General features: G+C 34.1%; 1 protein-coding gene across 7 annotated transcripts in view; it reads right to left on the minus strand.

The window, feature by feature from the left end:
* Positions 1-544: 544 nt before the first annotated feature.
* CD36 (CD36 molecule (CD36 blood group)) overlaps positions 545-18,756 on the minus strand; it is a 191,877-nt gene continuing 173,665 nt past the window's right edge. For all 7 annotated transcript variants that reach the window (XM_063708677.1, XM_063708676.1, XM_004045654.5 and 4 more), the window contains 11 exons: positions 16,485-16,632; positions 14,517-14,696; positions 13,204-13,295; positions 11,206-11,252; positions 7,668-7,737; positions 6,534-6,721; positions 5,688-5,806; positions 4,869-4,942; positions 4,268-4,322; positions 3,462-3,626; positions 545-1,184 (listed from right to left, as the gene is read on the minus strand). In XM_063708677.1, coding sequence (XP_063564747.1) covers positions 3,462-3,626; positions 4,268-4,322; positions 4,869-4,942; positions 5,688-5,806; positions 6,534-6,721; positions 7,668-7,737; positions 11,206-11,252; positions 13,204-13,295; positions 14,517-14,696; positions 16,485-16,632 — 1,138 coding nt within the window. In that variant the 3' untranslated portion in view covers positions 545-1,184. The remainder of the gene's footprint in view (positions 1,185-3,461; positions 3,627-4,267; positions 4,323-4,868; positions 4,943-5,687; positions 5,807-6,533; positions 6,722-7,667; positions 7,738-11,205; positions 11,253-13,203; positions 13,296-14,516; positions 14,697-16,484; positions 16,633-18,756) is intronic.

The raw sequence follows: 18,756 nt of genomic DNA on the forward strand, positions 1-18,756 counted from the left end.
CACCTTCAGAGATGCAAAAGATCTTTCCAAACACGTAGATTCTTGGTTTGTGGCTTTTCTATAGTAATGCTCAACATTTACTCTGGCGGCTATCATAAGGAGGCTAAAAGTTATTTTCAATTTTAGTATCCAAACAGGCCAGTTACTATTCCTTTGTCCTGTATCCTTCTGTGGGTAAAACACAAGATAGAATTTGGTTTGTCTTCCCTTTCTATGCTGGAGCTTTTTAGGAGAACTAATGCTCTCAAAATAAGTGAACCCCTGCTCAAGAAAGCAGAGTTACCTATTAATGTGTCTCCTTACGAAAAAGGAAAAACCTTTGCAATTGTCCTACTGCTGTAAAGGATGAAACCAAATGTCTTTTTGTTCTTCATCCAATTAGCTTAAAAAATTAGCCTAGAACAAACTGGTCGAAATTTAGAAAGCATATTTCAGCAAGGACTATGGATTTATAAAGAAATGTGGATTCAGATAAAATATACTTCAGACAGAAAATTAGGATAAACATTTTATGACACAACAGGAACTAGAAAAAGCACAGGAATTTAAGGAAGAACATATTTTAATGGTTGAAACCAGTCTTTATGAGGCGATTATGATAGCAAAAAATGTAATGAATAACAATGCATAGTCTACGCTTTGTAATATTTCATACAATAATTCCTTTATCATTTACATCTCTTAATGCTAGAAAAGCATTCTGACGATGCCAAGCGTAAGTTGCAACTGAGTAAAAAAAAAAAAAAAAAAAAAAAAGCAAAATTTACTCAATTTCCAGAAGAGGTGCAGAACAGAGAATGAAGGTCCTTAAAATATAAACCGCTAGTGTGCTAAAATGATGTCCATTTGCAGGATCAGTGACAAAATATTTAAGCCCATAAAGAAAAGAGTTATACCTGCTGCATGAAGGTATTCATAGAGAAATATGAGTCATAAGCCAATTATTTATAAATGTCTGTCTTTCAAAATATTTGGTGCACATGAAATGCAGTATGCTGATGGTCCTGGAGACTGTTGCAGTTGAATAGGGCAGCTACTGGGATGATGGTGTTTCCCCCAGATGAGGATGACAGGAATGCAGGGCCTAGGATTTGTTGAGCATGCCCACTCTTCTTCTGAATTGGCCACCCAGAAACCAATTGTTGAATCAGAACGACACAAATTGGTTTGTGCTTGAGCCAGTTCTGTAGAAACGGAAATCAATTCAGTTGTGGAAATGATGAATTTTAAAAGCTGCTGGGGTTTTTTTTGTGCAAGGTAGAGATTTTCATAAGATTTTCATAACATCTCAATAATCCTTTTGAAATGTGCAGTTGCTTAGTGCAAAAAAAGAAATAGTGCCACCATTTCTTCAACTAAAAGATAAGGTGTGCTTTGTAAAAGTAAAGCATATCTAATTTTCATCCTGTTGGTCGGTATTACCAAGGGTCATAATGTAGCTCGTGCACAAATGTGAAGAATCATTTACTGCCTGTAGAGTGGCAGTATATCTTAGATATCACACTTTTTATTAATCAGTTCAATTTCTCTAGCTGCAGAGAGAAGTTCTCTAATGGACTTCACCAACAGGGCAAAACACATTCCCATTCCAGAAAGGCACATAAGAAGGGTGCTTCTCAACCCTCAAGACCAGCACACACCAGGCAAGGAATGGTAGCTAAAGTGCATCTGCCCTGGACCAGCATCTCCACACCCTTCAGACCAACTTCCATTTAAAGGTGTATGTACTACTTTCAAAAGGACCATTGGGTTATTTTCTTGTGACTCCCTGAGTAAAACCACACATTAAAGCTCCACCGTCTTACACTTTGCTCCTTCTTACATACCTGTCTTCTTACTTGTTCCTATTGTTTACAAATCTGCCCAAAGATATAATTTTTATGATATTAAGAGCTGAATTTTGCTTAAGAAAATCTACATCTTTTGTGATTCTTCTAAATCTAGTAAATCAAGTAATCAACAGTTTATTCTCTGCTTGTAAAAAAGGGTAGTAATTTTTCCTCATAAAAATCAAATATATAAGCAAAACTAATATATTTGTTGACAAAGTTGCTCCAGCAAGCCTTGAATTTTTCATTATAATTTAGCTATAAATAGACCCAAGGAATCTGACATCCAAGGATCATTAAGCAATCATAAAAATGTATCACATAATTTTAATTCTGAATACTTACAAAACATGTTTGTAACTTCTGCATTTCCTTTTATTAAGCATGCTTTCCCATTAGGACAAGTTTTTTTGTTATTTTGTTTTACTTTTCAGCGGATGGATGATATTTTCTATTACATAGTCCTACAAATACCTTTGTTTAGTCATAATTTGTCAGTAGGCTACTGACAGGTATTGAAGGTAATATTTAACTTTTTATAATGTGAACATTTTAGGCTAGCATTTCGAAGCCATTCTGTCCAAATAGTTTGGATGCAGAATTATTGTCTTTTTGGTGACTAAATAGTGGTAGAAGTGATTAGAACCAAAAATTAGGTTGCCTTTTCAAACATAAGCTCTCAATCTCACAAAAGGAAATTATTGGTCCCCAAATTCCACTTTCACTGATTTATGCTTTGGTAATAAACAATTAAAATGTATGATTTCATGGAACATTTCTAGAAGGTAGAATGGATGCTGATGAATCCAGGCTATTGGAAAATCATGAAATTGTATTAGGGATTATGTGAGATAAAGAATCTTTAGCATGGTACTGGCACACAGTAAACAACTAAATAAGTTATTATAACACACATACTGCTTTTATTTACATTGCCTTGAGGTGGGCTGAAGAAAAATAGGGAGAAAGTAAAAAATTCTCCCCCACAGGCAACACCAAAGCTACCTGTGATAACTAAAAAAAGGTTTTCCTTTAGGAAAGGTCAGGCATTCATTCATCTTTAAGAGTGCATGGACACTAATATCTAAAGCATAGAGGCCTAAAGTCTCTCTACAATTCTGCCAAAACTCTTGTACACAACTCTGAGTACTTGGTTCTACTATGTTGAACACTATTTTCCCCTATTTCCTGATACTATTATATTCAAATTTTAGTTCAGGACTTCTCTGGATTTGGAAAATGCACGGCCAGCATGTCTACATGCGGCAATCCTGTTCTTATGAAACCATTTCCTAGTCAATTACTTTTAAATATCAGATAATATATAACTAGCTGTATAATTGAGAAATGAACCAGTCAATTTTGGACAACTTTGGCACAAGTGCTTTATTTGTGCTATTGTTACAATGGTCAAAAGTACATCTTTTATCTCATTTCTCCCAGAATTAAAGCTATACTTAGTGATCTGTGTGATAATATTTATAGGTTTATTTACCTATATTTAAAAATGATCATTGGCTAGACATGTCTAGAAATATATATGGCCTAATATGCAACTTCTCTCTGATAAAATGAAAACAAGTAATATATAAGCTAATACTATTGAAGCAATATTTTTTGGTATATACTTACTTATTTTATTGTTTTTGATCTGCATGCACAATATGAAATCATAAAAGCCACAAACATCACCACACCAACACTGAGTAAGATCATTTCTATCAGGCCAAGGAGGTTTATTTTTCCAGTTACTTGACTTCTGAACATGTTTGCCTTCTCATCACCAATGGTCCCAGTCTGTAATCAAGTTAATAATCAAAATTATTTGGGTACATTAGTAAAACAAAATAAACTAAACCCTTCAATTGCCTATCACCCTTTTTTCTAACACCTCTATTGGTGTTAGTCATCAGTATCTATAAGGCAAGTTAATGGAATTCCTTTTGCAAGTCAAGAAAGGCAATTAAGTGCCAGATAGATAGAGTACGGTACTCTTCAATGTACTAGGATTCATTTGCTCTTCAGAACTATCAAAGGGTCAACAGTTTCATTTGCTCCAAAGACTTATTCAATGCCTTTCCTATTTTTATAGCTATCAATGCATGGATTTATACTAAAAATACCTTGTCAGGCAATAGGATAGACTGTCCTAAGACAAATGTTACAACAAGAAAATGTGTTTAATAGATGCATTTTTGAAGCATTTTTGAAGAAAATCTTAAATGATAGGAAATGTTTTCTAAAAACTGAAAACTAACACAAACTTGATGTTTTTGTTCAATTGGATCATCTCAAATAGGTTAAATAAATGTATACTCATCCATACGGGTAATGGAAATACATATAGCCTTAAATACTATACATTCTTTTGAAACATCAAGAGCTTGTTTATATACAAAGAAGGTTGTTCTTAATGACTAACAGCTGCAAATACAAACCTCATTAAGCCAAAGAATAGGCACAATATAGTTCCTCTTCAGATTCTTTAATACTCTGTAATATACGTTGAAAATAATTATAAACATATAAACTAATATTTATATATAACAAACTTTAAAATAAATGTTCATAAATTAGTTGCTGTTGCTAATTTGATTTTGTTCCTGTAATGACTCATTTAAATTTTAATATAGTTGTTTTTGACTTCCTTTGCTCTTATATGTCTTCTAATCACATTTTTTTTCCCAAGTGTGGATTTTTCCTTTCAATAAATTCTCAGGGAACTGAAATATGAATTCCAAAACTTATTGTCATAGAAATATTTGGGCAGCTAACAAAATGAGAGATGCTATCAAATGCTCAAATAAAACCATAAAACCATTCCAAAATCTGTGCAAGAACCATTTCAATAAACACGAGATATGGTACTAAGGTATAGGTGAAATTTGTCATAAGCATTTAATAATGATTGTTTGGTGACGTTAAGCTAAAGATAAGTTGATATCAGATGTTATTTCCACTTACTTACATAGATTTACTCATGTTCTTACAAGAAGATACTACAGATCATATCAAAATAACCATTTTCAAGAGACTCACTGAATTTTTTTTGATGGCTTGACCAATAGGTTGACCTGCAGCCGTTTTGCAAATTGTAAAGTGAATCCAGTTATCTAAAAAGAGAACAACTAAATAATTACCAACTTTTAAAAACATTCTTTTATACTATTCAAAACTTATTTTTCTTACAGCAGAAGAGAAGGTAGTAACTTAAGGTTAAACAGGACTAACTGAAACTTTTAAAACTGCATATATAGTTATATTTGTATACACATGCATCCATATAGATACACACAATTTATTTGCCCAATCGAATGTCAAGGTTTTAGTTAGTTAGATTTGTGATTTACTTGAAATGGTTTTAAAAAAAATCAAAAATCAGCAACAAAATATAAGATCTCAGATAATTCCTGGTCAAATATATATTCAGTTAGAATCCATGTGTCATTGTTGAAACTAAAACATGACTACTAAAATCCTAGAATTTCATTTACTTTTTGAAAAGGAAAATACAAAAATAAAGATGATTAAAACTGTTGCACTACAACAATTTTATAGATTTTGACAATAAGTATAGTCAAACTCACATATACTCTTTGACTTTTGCATAATATACAATAACTCCTCATCTAAGCATAAATATTTATATAAAATTATTTTAAGCCAATTAGAATCACTTCATAAACAATAGGAAGAAATCGACATAAGTTTCAGTAACTTTCAAGAATGTGATTCAATAAATATTATTGAATAAATAATCATCGACAAGATTATTTTTATTTCAATTGTATTGTATTTTTTAAAATATCAACCAAATCAGATCAATAATGTGATCAGATCAATAATGTGTTTTCTTACAGGTTCAATATCCAAGTATGTCCTATGTTCTTCTTCATTTGGGTTTAATCCATCAATAGGTTCTGAAACATCAGGACTTGCATACAGAAAATGAGGAAGTGAAATGTACACAGGTCTCCCTGAAGACAAGTTTTAAGAGTCAATTGGAATTAATAACTTCCTTCATTTCACATATAATTCAAAAAATATTTCCACAAAACTAAAGCTTCTTGCATTAAAAAATACATATCGGGTTTTTAACATGGGTGGGGAAGAATTATGTCAGTTGATTTCTACTGTAAACTCCTTCAGTATTAATTTTCAATATGGAAAGTTTTGTTGATGAACCCAAAGTTTCAACTATATATGTACACCTTTCAGGCAGTAATATGTCTATGGACTAAGAATTTATTTAACACTAGTTTTTTCTTTCTTCTTCCACACTCATGTTAGTATGATAAATATGTACGGGATAAGCTAGTCTCCAAATTTCATGTTTAACTCTAGCTTTAGATACATACTGAAAATACATTTACCTGTACCATTTTCTAGTGAAAAACGTTAGGACAGATGAATAACAGGATGCTTAATGTGTTCTCGGAATTATTTTCATTTCACCCTAAATCTAAAAGCAGCCACAAGGAAATACTGGTGTGGTTTTAACTAAATTTTGTAATACTGAAACACAAGTGGGATCTTCCCAAAATACAAAATCAGCACTAAAATTTTCTGCCACCATTCTTCTGCCCTAATTACTTTCTTACTTTAATTTTAAATTTTGGTTGCTAAAGGATTATGGTAAAGTTCTCATTTTAAAGAATATCACAAATTATGATATGGACTGTGCTACTGAGGATATTTACTCACCTTCTTTGCATTTGCTGATGTCTAGCACACCATATGATGTACAATTTTTTGAGATAATTTTTTCTGTGCAGAAACAATAGTTGTCTGGGTTTTCAACTGGAGAGGCAAAGGCCTTGGATGGAAGAACAAATCTATACACAGGGATTCCTTTCAGATTAACGTCGGATTCAAATACAGCATAGATTGACCTAAATACAGAGAAAAAAGAGCTGCATTCCAGGAACCTGAACTTACATTCTGGAGATTCATTTTTCTTATTCTTATTTTAACTTAGAAACATCATATACTCTTTTAAATTCTTGTTTCATTCTTAGAAAAAAAGTGATTGGGAAATTTTAACACATACTAAAACTCAATAGCCAAGCATGAACTATTCTTGTTTGTGAAGTACCATGTTTATTTATACCCAAGTTACTTCTCACAGGCAATTTCTCCAATAGAGTAAATATTTATAGGACTTCCTTCAAATACTTTATTTGTGATCAGTTTAAATGAAATAGTTTCTTTCATGGCTTAATTAATCCTGGAAAGAAAGACCACTCACTGGAGTGTATGCATATACATGCTGGATATATACCTGGTACATTTCCATCGTTTACCAAGTGTCTATCATAGGGTTCAATACACATTTTTTTTCTTATCCCCAGATACACGTATATGAAGAAATACTGCTGTCTTAAATTGTACAGATAAGAAAAAAATTCAGAGATGTTAAATGCCTACCCACAAGCATACAGTCTTTAGGGACAGAGCTTGGGCTCAAGGGTAGTGGTAAAGGCTCCAGTGCTTGTGTGTTATCTACTGGGCCCCACAAATCTGAGCAGAGCACATTAACACAGTTCTGTTACATTTGCATCATCTTCTCTGTATGTCTTTAGAAAGATTGGGCATGCCCTTCTGGACTTGATCGTTAATAGACTACTAGTTTAGTTTTTAAAAGGCAAAATGGTTCTTGCTTAGATAGAAATGGCAAAAAAAAATGATTTGTACTATTAAAAATTGGAGGATGCAGAAGAATATTTTGCAAAGAGTTAGTTAATAAACATGATGAATTTCCTGCGCTGTGTTTAAGTTTCTTGGTCTGCATTTTGTCACCTGGGGTCTGACTCAGACATACTTCAGTATCTGTCTTACCTGCAAATATCAGAAGAAAAGAACTGCAATACCTGGCTTTTCTCAACAAAAGGTGGAAATGAGGCTGCATCTGTTTAAAAATCGAGTGGCAAATGATTAGATGTAATATGTGTTCTAGAAAAAAACCTAGAAATCTCTCCTCCAGTGTAGTCCACAGAAATGTAATGCAAACTGCCTAAGTAATTTATCTAGCAGCCACATTTTTAAAAGGTAAAAAGAAATAACTGGCCAGGCATGCTGGCTTGTGCCTGCAAGCCCAGCACTTTGGAAGGCCAAGGCAGGTGGATCACCTGAGGTCAGGAGTTTGAGACCAGCCGCCTACATGGTGAAACCCCGTCTCTACTAAAAATACACAAAATTAGCTGGGTGTGGTGGTAGGCGCTTGTAATCCCAGCTACTTGGGAGGCAGCTACCCTGAGGTAGGTGCTTGTAATCCCAGCTATCCTAAGGCAGGATAATTGCTTGCACCCGGGAGGCGGATACTGCAGTGAGCCAAGATCATGCCATTGCACTCCAGCCTGGGCGACAAGTGGAAAACTTTGTCTCAAACAAAACAAAACTATATTTAACTTATTAATATCCAAAATATTTTAACATGTAACCATTATAAAATCTTTTAAATTCTTAAAGTCTCAAAATCCACTGTGCATTTTATATTTACAGCACATTTCAAATCATACTAGCCAGATTTTGAGTCCTTAACAGTTACATATGGCTGGCGGCTGCTTTCGTCAACAGCAAATCTACATACTATACATATTTAACGGTACAAAATAAAAGAAACTTAAACATGAAATGTTAAGGCTAACTGTGTTTGTTTTTTGAAATGCCCTACCCCACCAGTAGAGTGGCACTTTTCTTCCAGTGAAGTTCATTTGGATCTCCTGCCATGTCCACATTTATTTGTAGTGATTTTCTTTTCTCATTTGTCCTAATGGCTGATTAATACTTCTAAAAATATTTACTAAAGTTCTCTCACTAAACAGAACTTCAAATGCTTTGAAAGTGTATAAAAAAGTCATCTATTGAATTTACTTTTTGCTACAGCTATGATCCATGGCAAACATTGGATATATGAAGAAATAGTTAACTCCTCCATGTACTTCTCACATGAATATCACTAATACGAGCCATCATTGAATGAGTTTTAAATGGTAAGTCTCATCTTTGATTATGCGTTGTACGTTCTTTCTCTGGCAAGTGTGTCAACCTTGTGACCTTGTTTTCATTAGTTTACACTCTTGTGACAAGTAAAATATAAGCCCCCATATGGACATTGCCAACAACTGCTTTTCCATTTTCTTAATAATTAAAGAAAAATGCATTGAAAAGCTTTTAAGATCATTATCTAAAATATCATTGAAGATTATGTCCTAATTATACCCAGCAACTACCATGGACAATGACTGCAACATAGCTGATATTTGCAGAGCTTTTTTTTTTGTCCTCCCAAAAGAAACATTCTAAATGTATACCAATACTTTCATTTTAAGTCTTTTCAAACTTACTGAAGAAGGTAAAGAGGATGCACTTCTAAATTACGATGAAAACACATTAGAACCTTACTGTTTTATTACTTTCTTTTCCCTAGTGCCATAAGCAAGAATCTCTCTCACAGGGATCATCCCCTGCTCTGTCCAAATTCCCTCTTTTCCTAGTTTGTATCAGCCCTATTTTCCCCATAGATATTTTTAACATCATGCCTGATGCTCATGCATTTCTATTATTGTCAATGAATCTTCTTTTTAAAGATTTTTCTCCTTAAATAATCCTTTACTGGGATTGACACAGTATATTTATCTCTGCATCTAAGGACTAAGTATTCCGCTTATACAACTACTAGCATTGGTAGTATTGAGGACTTGAAAATTTATTTCCAGAAATGCTTTACTTAGAAAATAGCTTATTTGCCCACTCCTATGGCTCAAAACCCTGCAAAGCCTTGGCCAGGTGCGGTGGCTCAAGCCTGTAATCCCAGCACTTTGGGAGGCCGAGGGGGGCAGATCACAAGGTCAAGAGATCAAGACCATCCTGGCCAACATGGTGAAACCGTCTCTACTAAAAATACAAAAATTAGCTGGGTGTGGTGGCGCATGCCTGTAGTCCCAGCTACTCATGAGACTGAGGTAGGAGAATCACTTGAACCCCGGGAGGCAGAGGTTGCAGTGAGCCGAGATCGCACCACTGCACTCCAGCCTGGCGACAGAGCCAGACTATGTCTCAAAAAAAACAACAACAACAACAACAACAACCTGCAAATCCAACAGTGTTTTTGCTGTTTTTTTGTTTGCTTTTTTTATCAAAACAACAACAACAACCTGCAAATCCAACAGTGTTTTTGCTGTTTTTTTGTTTGCTTTTTTTGTTTACAAGGCAATGACAGAATCAAGTATGCATACGAAGTCAATAATCATACCTTTGGCAAAGTAAACGTTCTCTGTACTTCATTTTTACTTAAGTGTCTTTACCTTTGTTATATCATTTTCCTATGGGATATTCCCTAATTTTCTAAACTTCATGCTTTTGTTTCCTAGTAGTTGAAAGCTTGCCTCTGGATATTAATTACTTCATGGTATTCGATTCCCACCACCTTTATTTTACTTTTTTGAGACAGGGTCTCACACTATTGCCCAGGCTAGAGTGCAGAGGCGCAATTATAGCTCACTGCAGCCTCCACCTCCTGGAATCAAGTGATCCTCCTGCCTCAGCCTCCCAAGTAGCCGGAACTAAAAGCATGTGCCAGCACGCCCAGCTAATGTTTGTATTTTTTTTGTAGAGATGGGATTTTGCCATGTTGCCCAGGCTGGTCTCAACCTCCGGGGCACAAGTAGTCTACCTGCCTTGGTCTCCCAAAGTGCTGGGATTATAGACATGAGCCACCGTGACCAGCCTCCCATTGCTTTTTAAAAATCTTAATTCTTAAACTAATAGGCATACCTGTACTTTGAAGGGGAATAAGCCTGATCTAACCATACCCTAAATCTAAGTTTACGAATGCTCATTTTTTACATATATTTTTCACAGTTAAGAAGACATCTGACTTTGTTATTGTTTTCTCTCTCATTCTGACCACCTCATCCAAAAATGGATGGTTCTGTCTTGCAACTTTATTCTAGCTCAGCTATAAGCTTTGCTTAGATATGTTTTCTATTTTGTAATTAGCTTTTTTTAATTCTTTCAATTCTAACTTATCTGTATACTATTTATAAAATATTTGAAATGTAACTAAAGTGTTTTTTGTTGTTGTTTGTTTTTTACCATTTATTTCTGTTGCCAGGATGGCAGTTAAGTTTTTACAAAGCAAACATTTCTCTGAATCATGCAGTAAGGGCTAATTTTTTATGATTAATCTTTACAAATCCCATCACATTGAACAGACATTTAGCCTATATACAAATAGTGACTCTGAATTTTGTTGTGGGGATATAAAGGCAAGTAAACACACACCCTCAACTTTCAGAACACTGTCAGTACAACGGTGGATTTGTGGGAAATGGAGGTGGATTCACTGTGATGACCACAAAACAAATATTCTTACCTGTACCATTAATCATGTCACAATGACTTTCCCAATAGGACAGATTCCTAGGAATAGAAAAAGACAATGAATAAACATTCTTATTTAAAGAACACCTTTCTTACATTACTTTTTCTATTATAATTCAATACTTCTGTTAATATGATGCATTTAAATGTGACAAGTACTAAGTTTAAGAAATGTTTAATTCTGTTTATGTTTTGTTTGAACCTTTTATCTTATTGCAATGTACCTGATGCCATTAGGTAGCCAGATCATAAAATAAAAACTGCCAGGTGTTAATTAGAAACATCTTGGAATAAGAAAAAAATTAAAAACATTTATCAGAAACTTAGATCTCTACTTATGGGAAAAATTTTTTTTTTCCAATGGGATACGTGAATTACTCAGTAGTATAAGTGTTCAGAATGAATAGAAGGAAAGTGTTAAGTGGGTAACTGATATAAGCTCAGTACAAGGCAGGCAGAAGAGAGAAGCAGGGAAGAGGAAAGAAGCGGATGTTTGGATCAGCAAACATTCAAAACATGTAGATGATTAATTTATAATCTTGCCCCTTCCTCTCTTTAATTCTCTCATGGACTGGCATTAAAGTAGGAAAGAGTTTATTAATTTATACTTTTCTGTCTAAATAAGCTATATATATCTGGAAGTGATAAAAACAATAGTAATAGTTTCCCTGCATCCTCACTTTTTGGTGATGGAAAAACTTTTTTTCCACTCCTGACAGTGACATGTCAAGACAAGCCATTGCTTACTTTTTAAACAAAATAAGTGGTTAATCATGTTCAGTCTTACCATGAGTTAAATCAACCTTACAATCTTAAAGTGATGTGAAATTCTTACTCTAATTAGGAGCGCTTTGCAACTCCCCTCCACGTCTCTCTGTAATATTAGAGTGAAATGCTCGTTATTTCTCAATATAAAAAATTGCTGTGATTTCCTTTTAAGTGAATACTTAGAAGTGTTTTTTTTCCCTCTACTGACTTTTTTCTATAAAAGTATGTAACTGTGGACTCTTTAGAAGAAAAAGTACTCCACTAGTAATATTTAGCTGTTAAAAGCAATCATTAGATAGACTCAGTTTGAGGTAGGGGTTACTTTATATTAATAAAAACATTTCATCTCTTTTGGTTTTGATCACTTTATTCTTTTTCAGAAAAAAACTAGTTGAACACACAATTGTTAATTTTATGGAGAAGAAAGCTTGTTCCCCTGATATTTATTAGGGTTCTTCCTAGTTTACATATATGATAAATTATAAATTCTTTAGGTGAATAGGCTGGAGCTAGGGAAAAAAAAAAGGAAATAATGGCTTAGGAAGCTGATTTGTTATTTTACCACTTTAAAGGTGGCAAAGTCTTCATTTTCACATTTTGTATTTACATTGTAGAACTGCACTTGAAATATTCATTCTATTTTTGCATTGATAAAGTTAAAAAAGCTGAGTTATCAATAGGAAAATTATTTAAAGACTATTTACAGGGGGAAGGTCATGAAAGCACTTGCCTGGATTCATTAAGCTTCCATCTTTATAGACACATTTAGGTCATGCCACTGGAATATGGAATTCGATATGCTCGATTTAAAAAGTAAAAAAAAGTTTCCATCTACTACACCATCAGTTGATGTGTTGGTTTTTTTTTACCTTTTCATTTATGGTTATCTAATTGTAAGAATAATTATACTGTAATGCTGGATATGTAGCAGAGATGAAAAAATAGTCCCTTTGGGGATTTATGTAACACAACCATAACCTGTGCAGAAAGGTGAACCAAACCTTAAAGTGGAGCTGATAGTCAGCAGCTATGCACTGGTGTGAACTCACCAGTTACCACAACTAAAGAGTTAATACCTAGCAGAAGAGGAGTTTCCAGAGCTGAATTATAACCAGGTCTGTTCTATAGGTTGATGCCTATGTCTTATGAGATATTAAATGAATACTATTCCTGCTTAAGAGTACCCTAGTAACATACATGCACATTTTACCAGAATACTTACCTTTTACCTTTATATGTGTCGATTATGGCAACTTTACTTATGTTATCTTTTCCATTGAAAACTTTATAAACTCCATCTGCAGTATTGTTGTACTGAAATATATGTATGGGAAAATGTTACTTCTAGAACAAGTCATTTTTTCAAAGTTGTACAATACATAACTCACTTTCACATTTCTCAATCACTGGTTACTCAAATGACTTGAAATATATCTGCAATACATGTTTTTAAATTATTGGCCTTAAAAATTGTGAAAGGTGCCTAGAAATAAGTGCTAGATGCTGCGACAAAGAAGATACATATCAGAAGCTGACATGATGTGAACTCTAGCACTCTTTGTCATAATTAAGTCAATGAGGGCATTTTGATCACTATTCTTACTATGTTGAGGTGAGGGACATTGAACAAACCTATAAGAACAATGATTTCTAGGGGTATTCTAAATGTTACAATCATTAATAAGTGGTTACTAAAATGATAAAAATTAGACATCCAAAAGTTAAAGCATTAGCCAAAGAAAGAGCTATGAGTATTGAGTTAAAATCAGAATGAATTTGATTCATTATGGCTTTCTACATTCATTTATAATTGATATATAACCTTGTAATCCTAACAGTATCTAAAAAGTAAAACAATGAACTAGAGAACATAAATATTCACATATGGTGCCAAATGAAGTCATAGTCCAACTTCCAATTCAGTAGTTAGCTTATCCTATTTGTAATTCAAAACATTAAGCAGTAATCAAGTACACCATCAAGTTCACATTTTCCTTAATCTTCAAGCTGCCATTTCATGACATTATGGACTACTAAAAATTCTTATTTACAAATCCCATTAAAATGAAGTCTATTACCTTATCAGTATTGAGATGTGAACATTAGGCTAACTTTTAAATATAAATTAAAATTGTAAGAGGTCTAGAAAAGGAGGAATGAGGAGTATATTTAAAACAAATAAAAATATGGTATTAAACTTGATTATGTGAATAGGGAAATAAAAGCCAAAAACAGCGCTCAAAGATTTACAGACTAGCTTACCGGCTAATTTAAAAAAAATTGTGTATTTATAAATGAGTAGAAACCTTATTAAATCTATTCTTCAGGTTTAAATTTAATTGTTAAATTCAGATGAATTTCCCAACTAGGAAAGCTGAAGCTATAATGAGAAGCGGACTTTTTAAAAAGTTAGGATATATGTCTCCAGATCAGCAATAAGACTAATGAGATAAATTATAAAATTATGCCTTGCCAATGCCATTGAATTAATTCAATTAAAATGTAATAATATTGCCATTCATATTTGGTACTTACAGGATAAAACAGACCAACTGTGGTAGTAACAGCGTGCGGAACCAAACTCAAAAATGGATCCCTATAGCCCCATAACAGTTCTCTCAAAGTTCTGACTTGGAACATAGAAGATTTTGACTTCTTAATAAATGAATTGAGGACCACTTGAACAAATGGATTTTGATGGATATGGGATGCAGCCTACAAAAACAAAGTCACTGTTTAAGACAAGAATACAATATTGGATTTTAACAAATAAATGGATTAAATGCTAATATTGAGCTTAATACAAAACTTTTTAAAGCTTATCTTTAAAATTACTGCCAGATCCTGCCAAAACTCAAAATGCAATTCGTCTAATTCCTAGATGATTACATTTCTTTGCCTCGGTGCCAGCCACAAGAAGACGACATTCCAAGTTAAGCTCTATTTATTTAATGATACACTTAAAGTGGTCTTCTCAAATATCTAATGCATTAATGCATACGGGGCTTAAAACCTAGATGATGGTTTGATAGGTGCAGCAAACCACCATGGCACATGTATACCTATGTAACAATCCTGCACGTTCAGCACATGTATCCCAGAACTTAAAAAAAAAAAAAAAAAGCCGTAAGTCTGGTCCCAAAGGCGCTGGAGCCACACGTGACAGAAATAGCGCAGACAATTGTTGCAGGCGTGTTCATCACAACGGCAGGTTCCACGTCTAATGGCACGAGGCTCTCTGCCAGTGACCTGACCAATGGTGCGGATGAAATGCTGGCCACAAGCTCCAACAGGTCTCAGTACAGCATCTCCAGGGTGAAGACCCCGGTGTCCCAGGTTGGGGAGGATGAGGAGGACTACGATTTCCGATTTCGACGAGGACAACTGACGTCCTCTCCACTTCAATTTCAGCTTCAGGAAAATGTTTAGGAAAAGAAACTTCTTTTTTTAATGTGGGTTTTCTGTTTCCTTTTGGCTTACTCCCAAGAAGATATCGGTAAGCTATTGAATTTAGATATGCACCTCCGATAAGCAAGGATTGTTTCCCATAGAATTAGGATGTGCTGTGGATGTGTGGTTTGATGCCAGTGTGCTAATGCAGAGCCTTCATATACTTTTTAGGATTTTGTGTTTTCGTTTTCTATTTTTCTTAAAATGCAGAGTTCATATTTGCCCCTTAAGAGTTTTAGCTGAGCTTGCTGAAGAAATTGTACTTCATCCACATAAATGCCCGCCTGTTGCGAATGGTGAGCACCAAATACCCTTTATTTGCCATGAGTTTGGACGGCACCCCCTGTTGGCGGATAGCTAGACTCTGCGGAGTTTTATGTTTGTTCAGTGGTGTGGTCTCTAGAGCCCCAAGCAAACAGCCGAATTCGACTTTCCAAACAATAGACACCATCAACCTTATCGACTTTATTTTCCCTTAAATTATATTGACAGTTGTGATTCCATCAAGTTTATATACTCTTTTTTCTCCCCATTTGGCAGCAACAAATTGCAAAGTGCTTTTGTTTGTTTGTTTGTTTTTTGTTTGGTTAAAGGTTATTGCCCACTGGTACAGCTACTGGTACACTGTCTGGAAAGCTTGGAATGGTTTATTGCTTATAGTAAAATTTGCCTGATTTCTTACAGGCTGCGTTTGGAAACCTTTTATTATATAGTTGCTTACATACTTAAAAGTCTATCATTTAAAGACATACTGAAACAAATATTGTACGTGTTTCTTAAGCATCTTCCTGTAATCTATTATAAAATTGAAATTAAGTATAGAGAATGTTTCGACAAAAAATAATGAAAAAAATAAAGTGGTCTTCTAATGCAGCCGATTCTTACGATTTTGTCACTTTCCAAATGACCATGCCTCCATTCAAAATAATGATACAGGAATACGTTTTGATACAAATGGAAAAACAAGTAAAACCTAATAATTCTAATGATAGGATTAATTACGTGAGTTCTAGAGTATTTTAAAATAGATTACTTTGTTGCTTGTCTACTCACTGCCACAGCCAGATTGAGAACTGTGAAGTTGTCAGCCTCTGTTCCAACTGATAGTGAAGGTTCGAAGATGGCACCATTGGGCTGCAGGAAAGAGACTGTGTTGTCCTCAGGGTCCTGGGTTACATTTTCCTTGGCTAGAAAACGAACTCTAAAGAAACAGCAGTAAACAAAATTCAAAACATTTGTCATATGTGAACATTAGATCTCAAATGTCATTCATTCAACAAATGATTTTTGAACACACAGAATATGCCAGATAGTATGTAAGCAATGGTGTTAAAATGAGAAATCAGCCAGGGTCTCTAGCAAACTAATCAGAAGGGGTCTTAAACTGGCAAACTGGAAATTAAAATAGTGAGAGAGAAGGAATATTGTTATAATGGAGACTCCATGGGAAAACAGAAAACAGATCCAGATTTAGAATGGTCAGGGTAGGGGTGAGGGTTAAAACACTTTTTAGTACAAGTCTACATAAATGGTCTATGTAACAAATACAAGTTTAGTTAGGCAAAGTATGGCAGATGGTAGCATGCATGGGAACGAACATAATATGTTTTGGGAAATACAGATATTTGAGTGTGGTTGGATTACAGAGTAAGAGGTGAGGAGAGTAGTGGGAATAAAGTTATTGAAACAAGTAAGATCTCAAACATAAAAGAGTTGCATCTAATACTCAAATGAGACTTTATCCTGAGGATAAGGAAGAAAAAGTACAGGGGCTTCAGCAGGGGAATATTTAGAGCACATTTTCTTATATTAGAAAGAATGATCAAAATACAAGGCCTGTCCGGCACTGCTTTTTTCCTTTTTCAGGACTTCTTTAATGAGAATTAGAGATAAGAATATAATTTCCATTTTTAAGGGTTATAGACTAACTTCCCCAACCCCTCAAGTATACTGAATACTTTTGCTAGTTCTAATCTCCTGACTCTAACATATCTAGGCTGCAAAGTACCAACTACATTTTAGGAACGCAGTGAAGGGTGATTATTACAGGAAAAATACATTTCACGAGTGGAAGATATTCACTGAGAAGAAATAAGATATATATCATAATTGCACCGTCATATCTGAATGCCTGTGAAGTGAGTAGATAGCCAAGGTAAAGACTTAAACAATTGGACTGAATTTTTTAAAAACCCATTTTATTCCATTGTAATAAAAATGTAAATTCCTACAGGGTAGGGGTTTATGAGTGTTTTGTATCTCTAAGCATCATGCCTGGTATATAATGAGTTCTCATTAAGTGTATTTACTAAACAAATGTCTCAGATTCTTTAAAAAGAGGATTCAAAGTTGGCTAGAAATATATTTTTAATATAATTTTATTAAAACTACTATTCTTGAAGTACTGCAGACATACAAAGAATATAAAAATCTGAAACAGCACTCAGGACAATTGTATTTTAAATGAGTGTGCATATTACTAATATTTCAAATCAAAGTACTTCAATTTTCAGAAATATGCACATATATTAAAACAATAGCAACATAATTGTCACGTTACCTACAGTGTACTGACAACATTATACCAGTAGATGGCAGTCACTAAAAGAAAAATCCTTAAAACAGCCCTGCCTTTAGAATGTTGTTTTAAAAAGGGAACATAATTACTGAATTTTTTGTTTAAAAGTTAGACTGTATGGAAGTTTTGGAACGTGTTTGTTTATAAGGTCAAGGGAAGGAATTTATGCTTTTCTCAAGATTACTTTATATTCTTTCCAAAGTAAAGTAACTCAAAAAATGAATTACGGATCTAAGAATATTCTGAAGGAATTACAGCATCTTCATAGAGATGGTGTAGGTAGAAACACACATAAGATCTCAACCCAAGCAATTTCGTGCTTTGATTCAGGTCATATCTTGTCAAAGTGTAATCAAGCTTACTTTAGCAGACAATGGCCAAATACAGCCTGTGGTTCTGTTTGAGGAGGGACATTCTCACATACTTCCAATGTCAGATGGATTTAGGGTATAATTAATTATGAAAAAGCATGTTTAGCTCAACACATGCACTATCAAAGTGTTAACTTTTTTCTAAAAGGTACTGGTTGTTTTTCCATTATTTAAGGCACTCAGGCAAACAATAAAAGACTATTTTGGTGACATGCTGAGACAAGATGACCTATAGATAATCAGGAATCCCTTTAAAATTGTTATAGAAAGAGCTATTTATGGATTCTAAAATTTAGCTGTAAATGCAACTGTTCTTCTCCAGTCTTTGCTCCATTGCCTCTCTAAGCAAACCAAATGTATCTAACACATCCCCTTT

This window comes from Gorilla gorilla, chromosome 6, assembly GCF_029281585.2.
Source record: "Gorilla gorilla gorilla isolate KB3781 chromosome 6, NHGRI_mGorGor1-v2.1_pri, whole genome shotgun sequence".
NCBI classification, from domain to species: domain Eukaryota; kingdom Metazoa; phylum Chordata; class Mammalia; order Primates; family Hominidae; genus Gorilla; species Gorilla gorilla.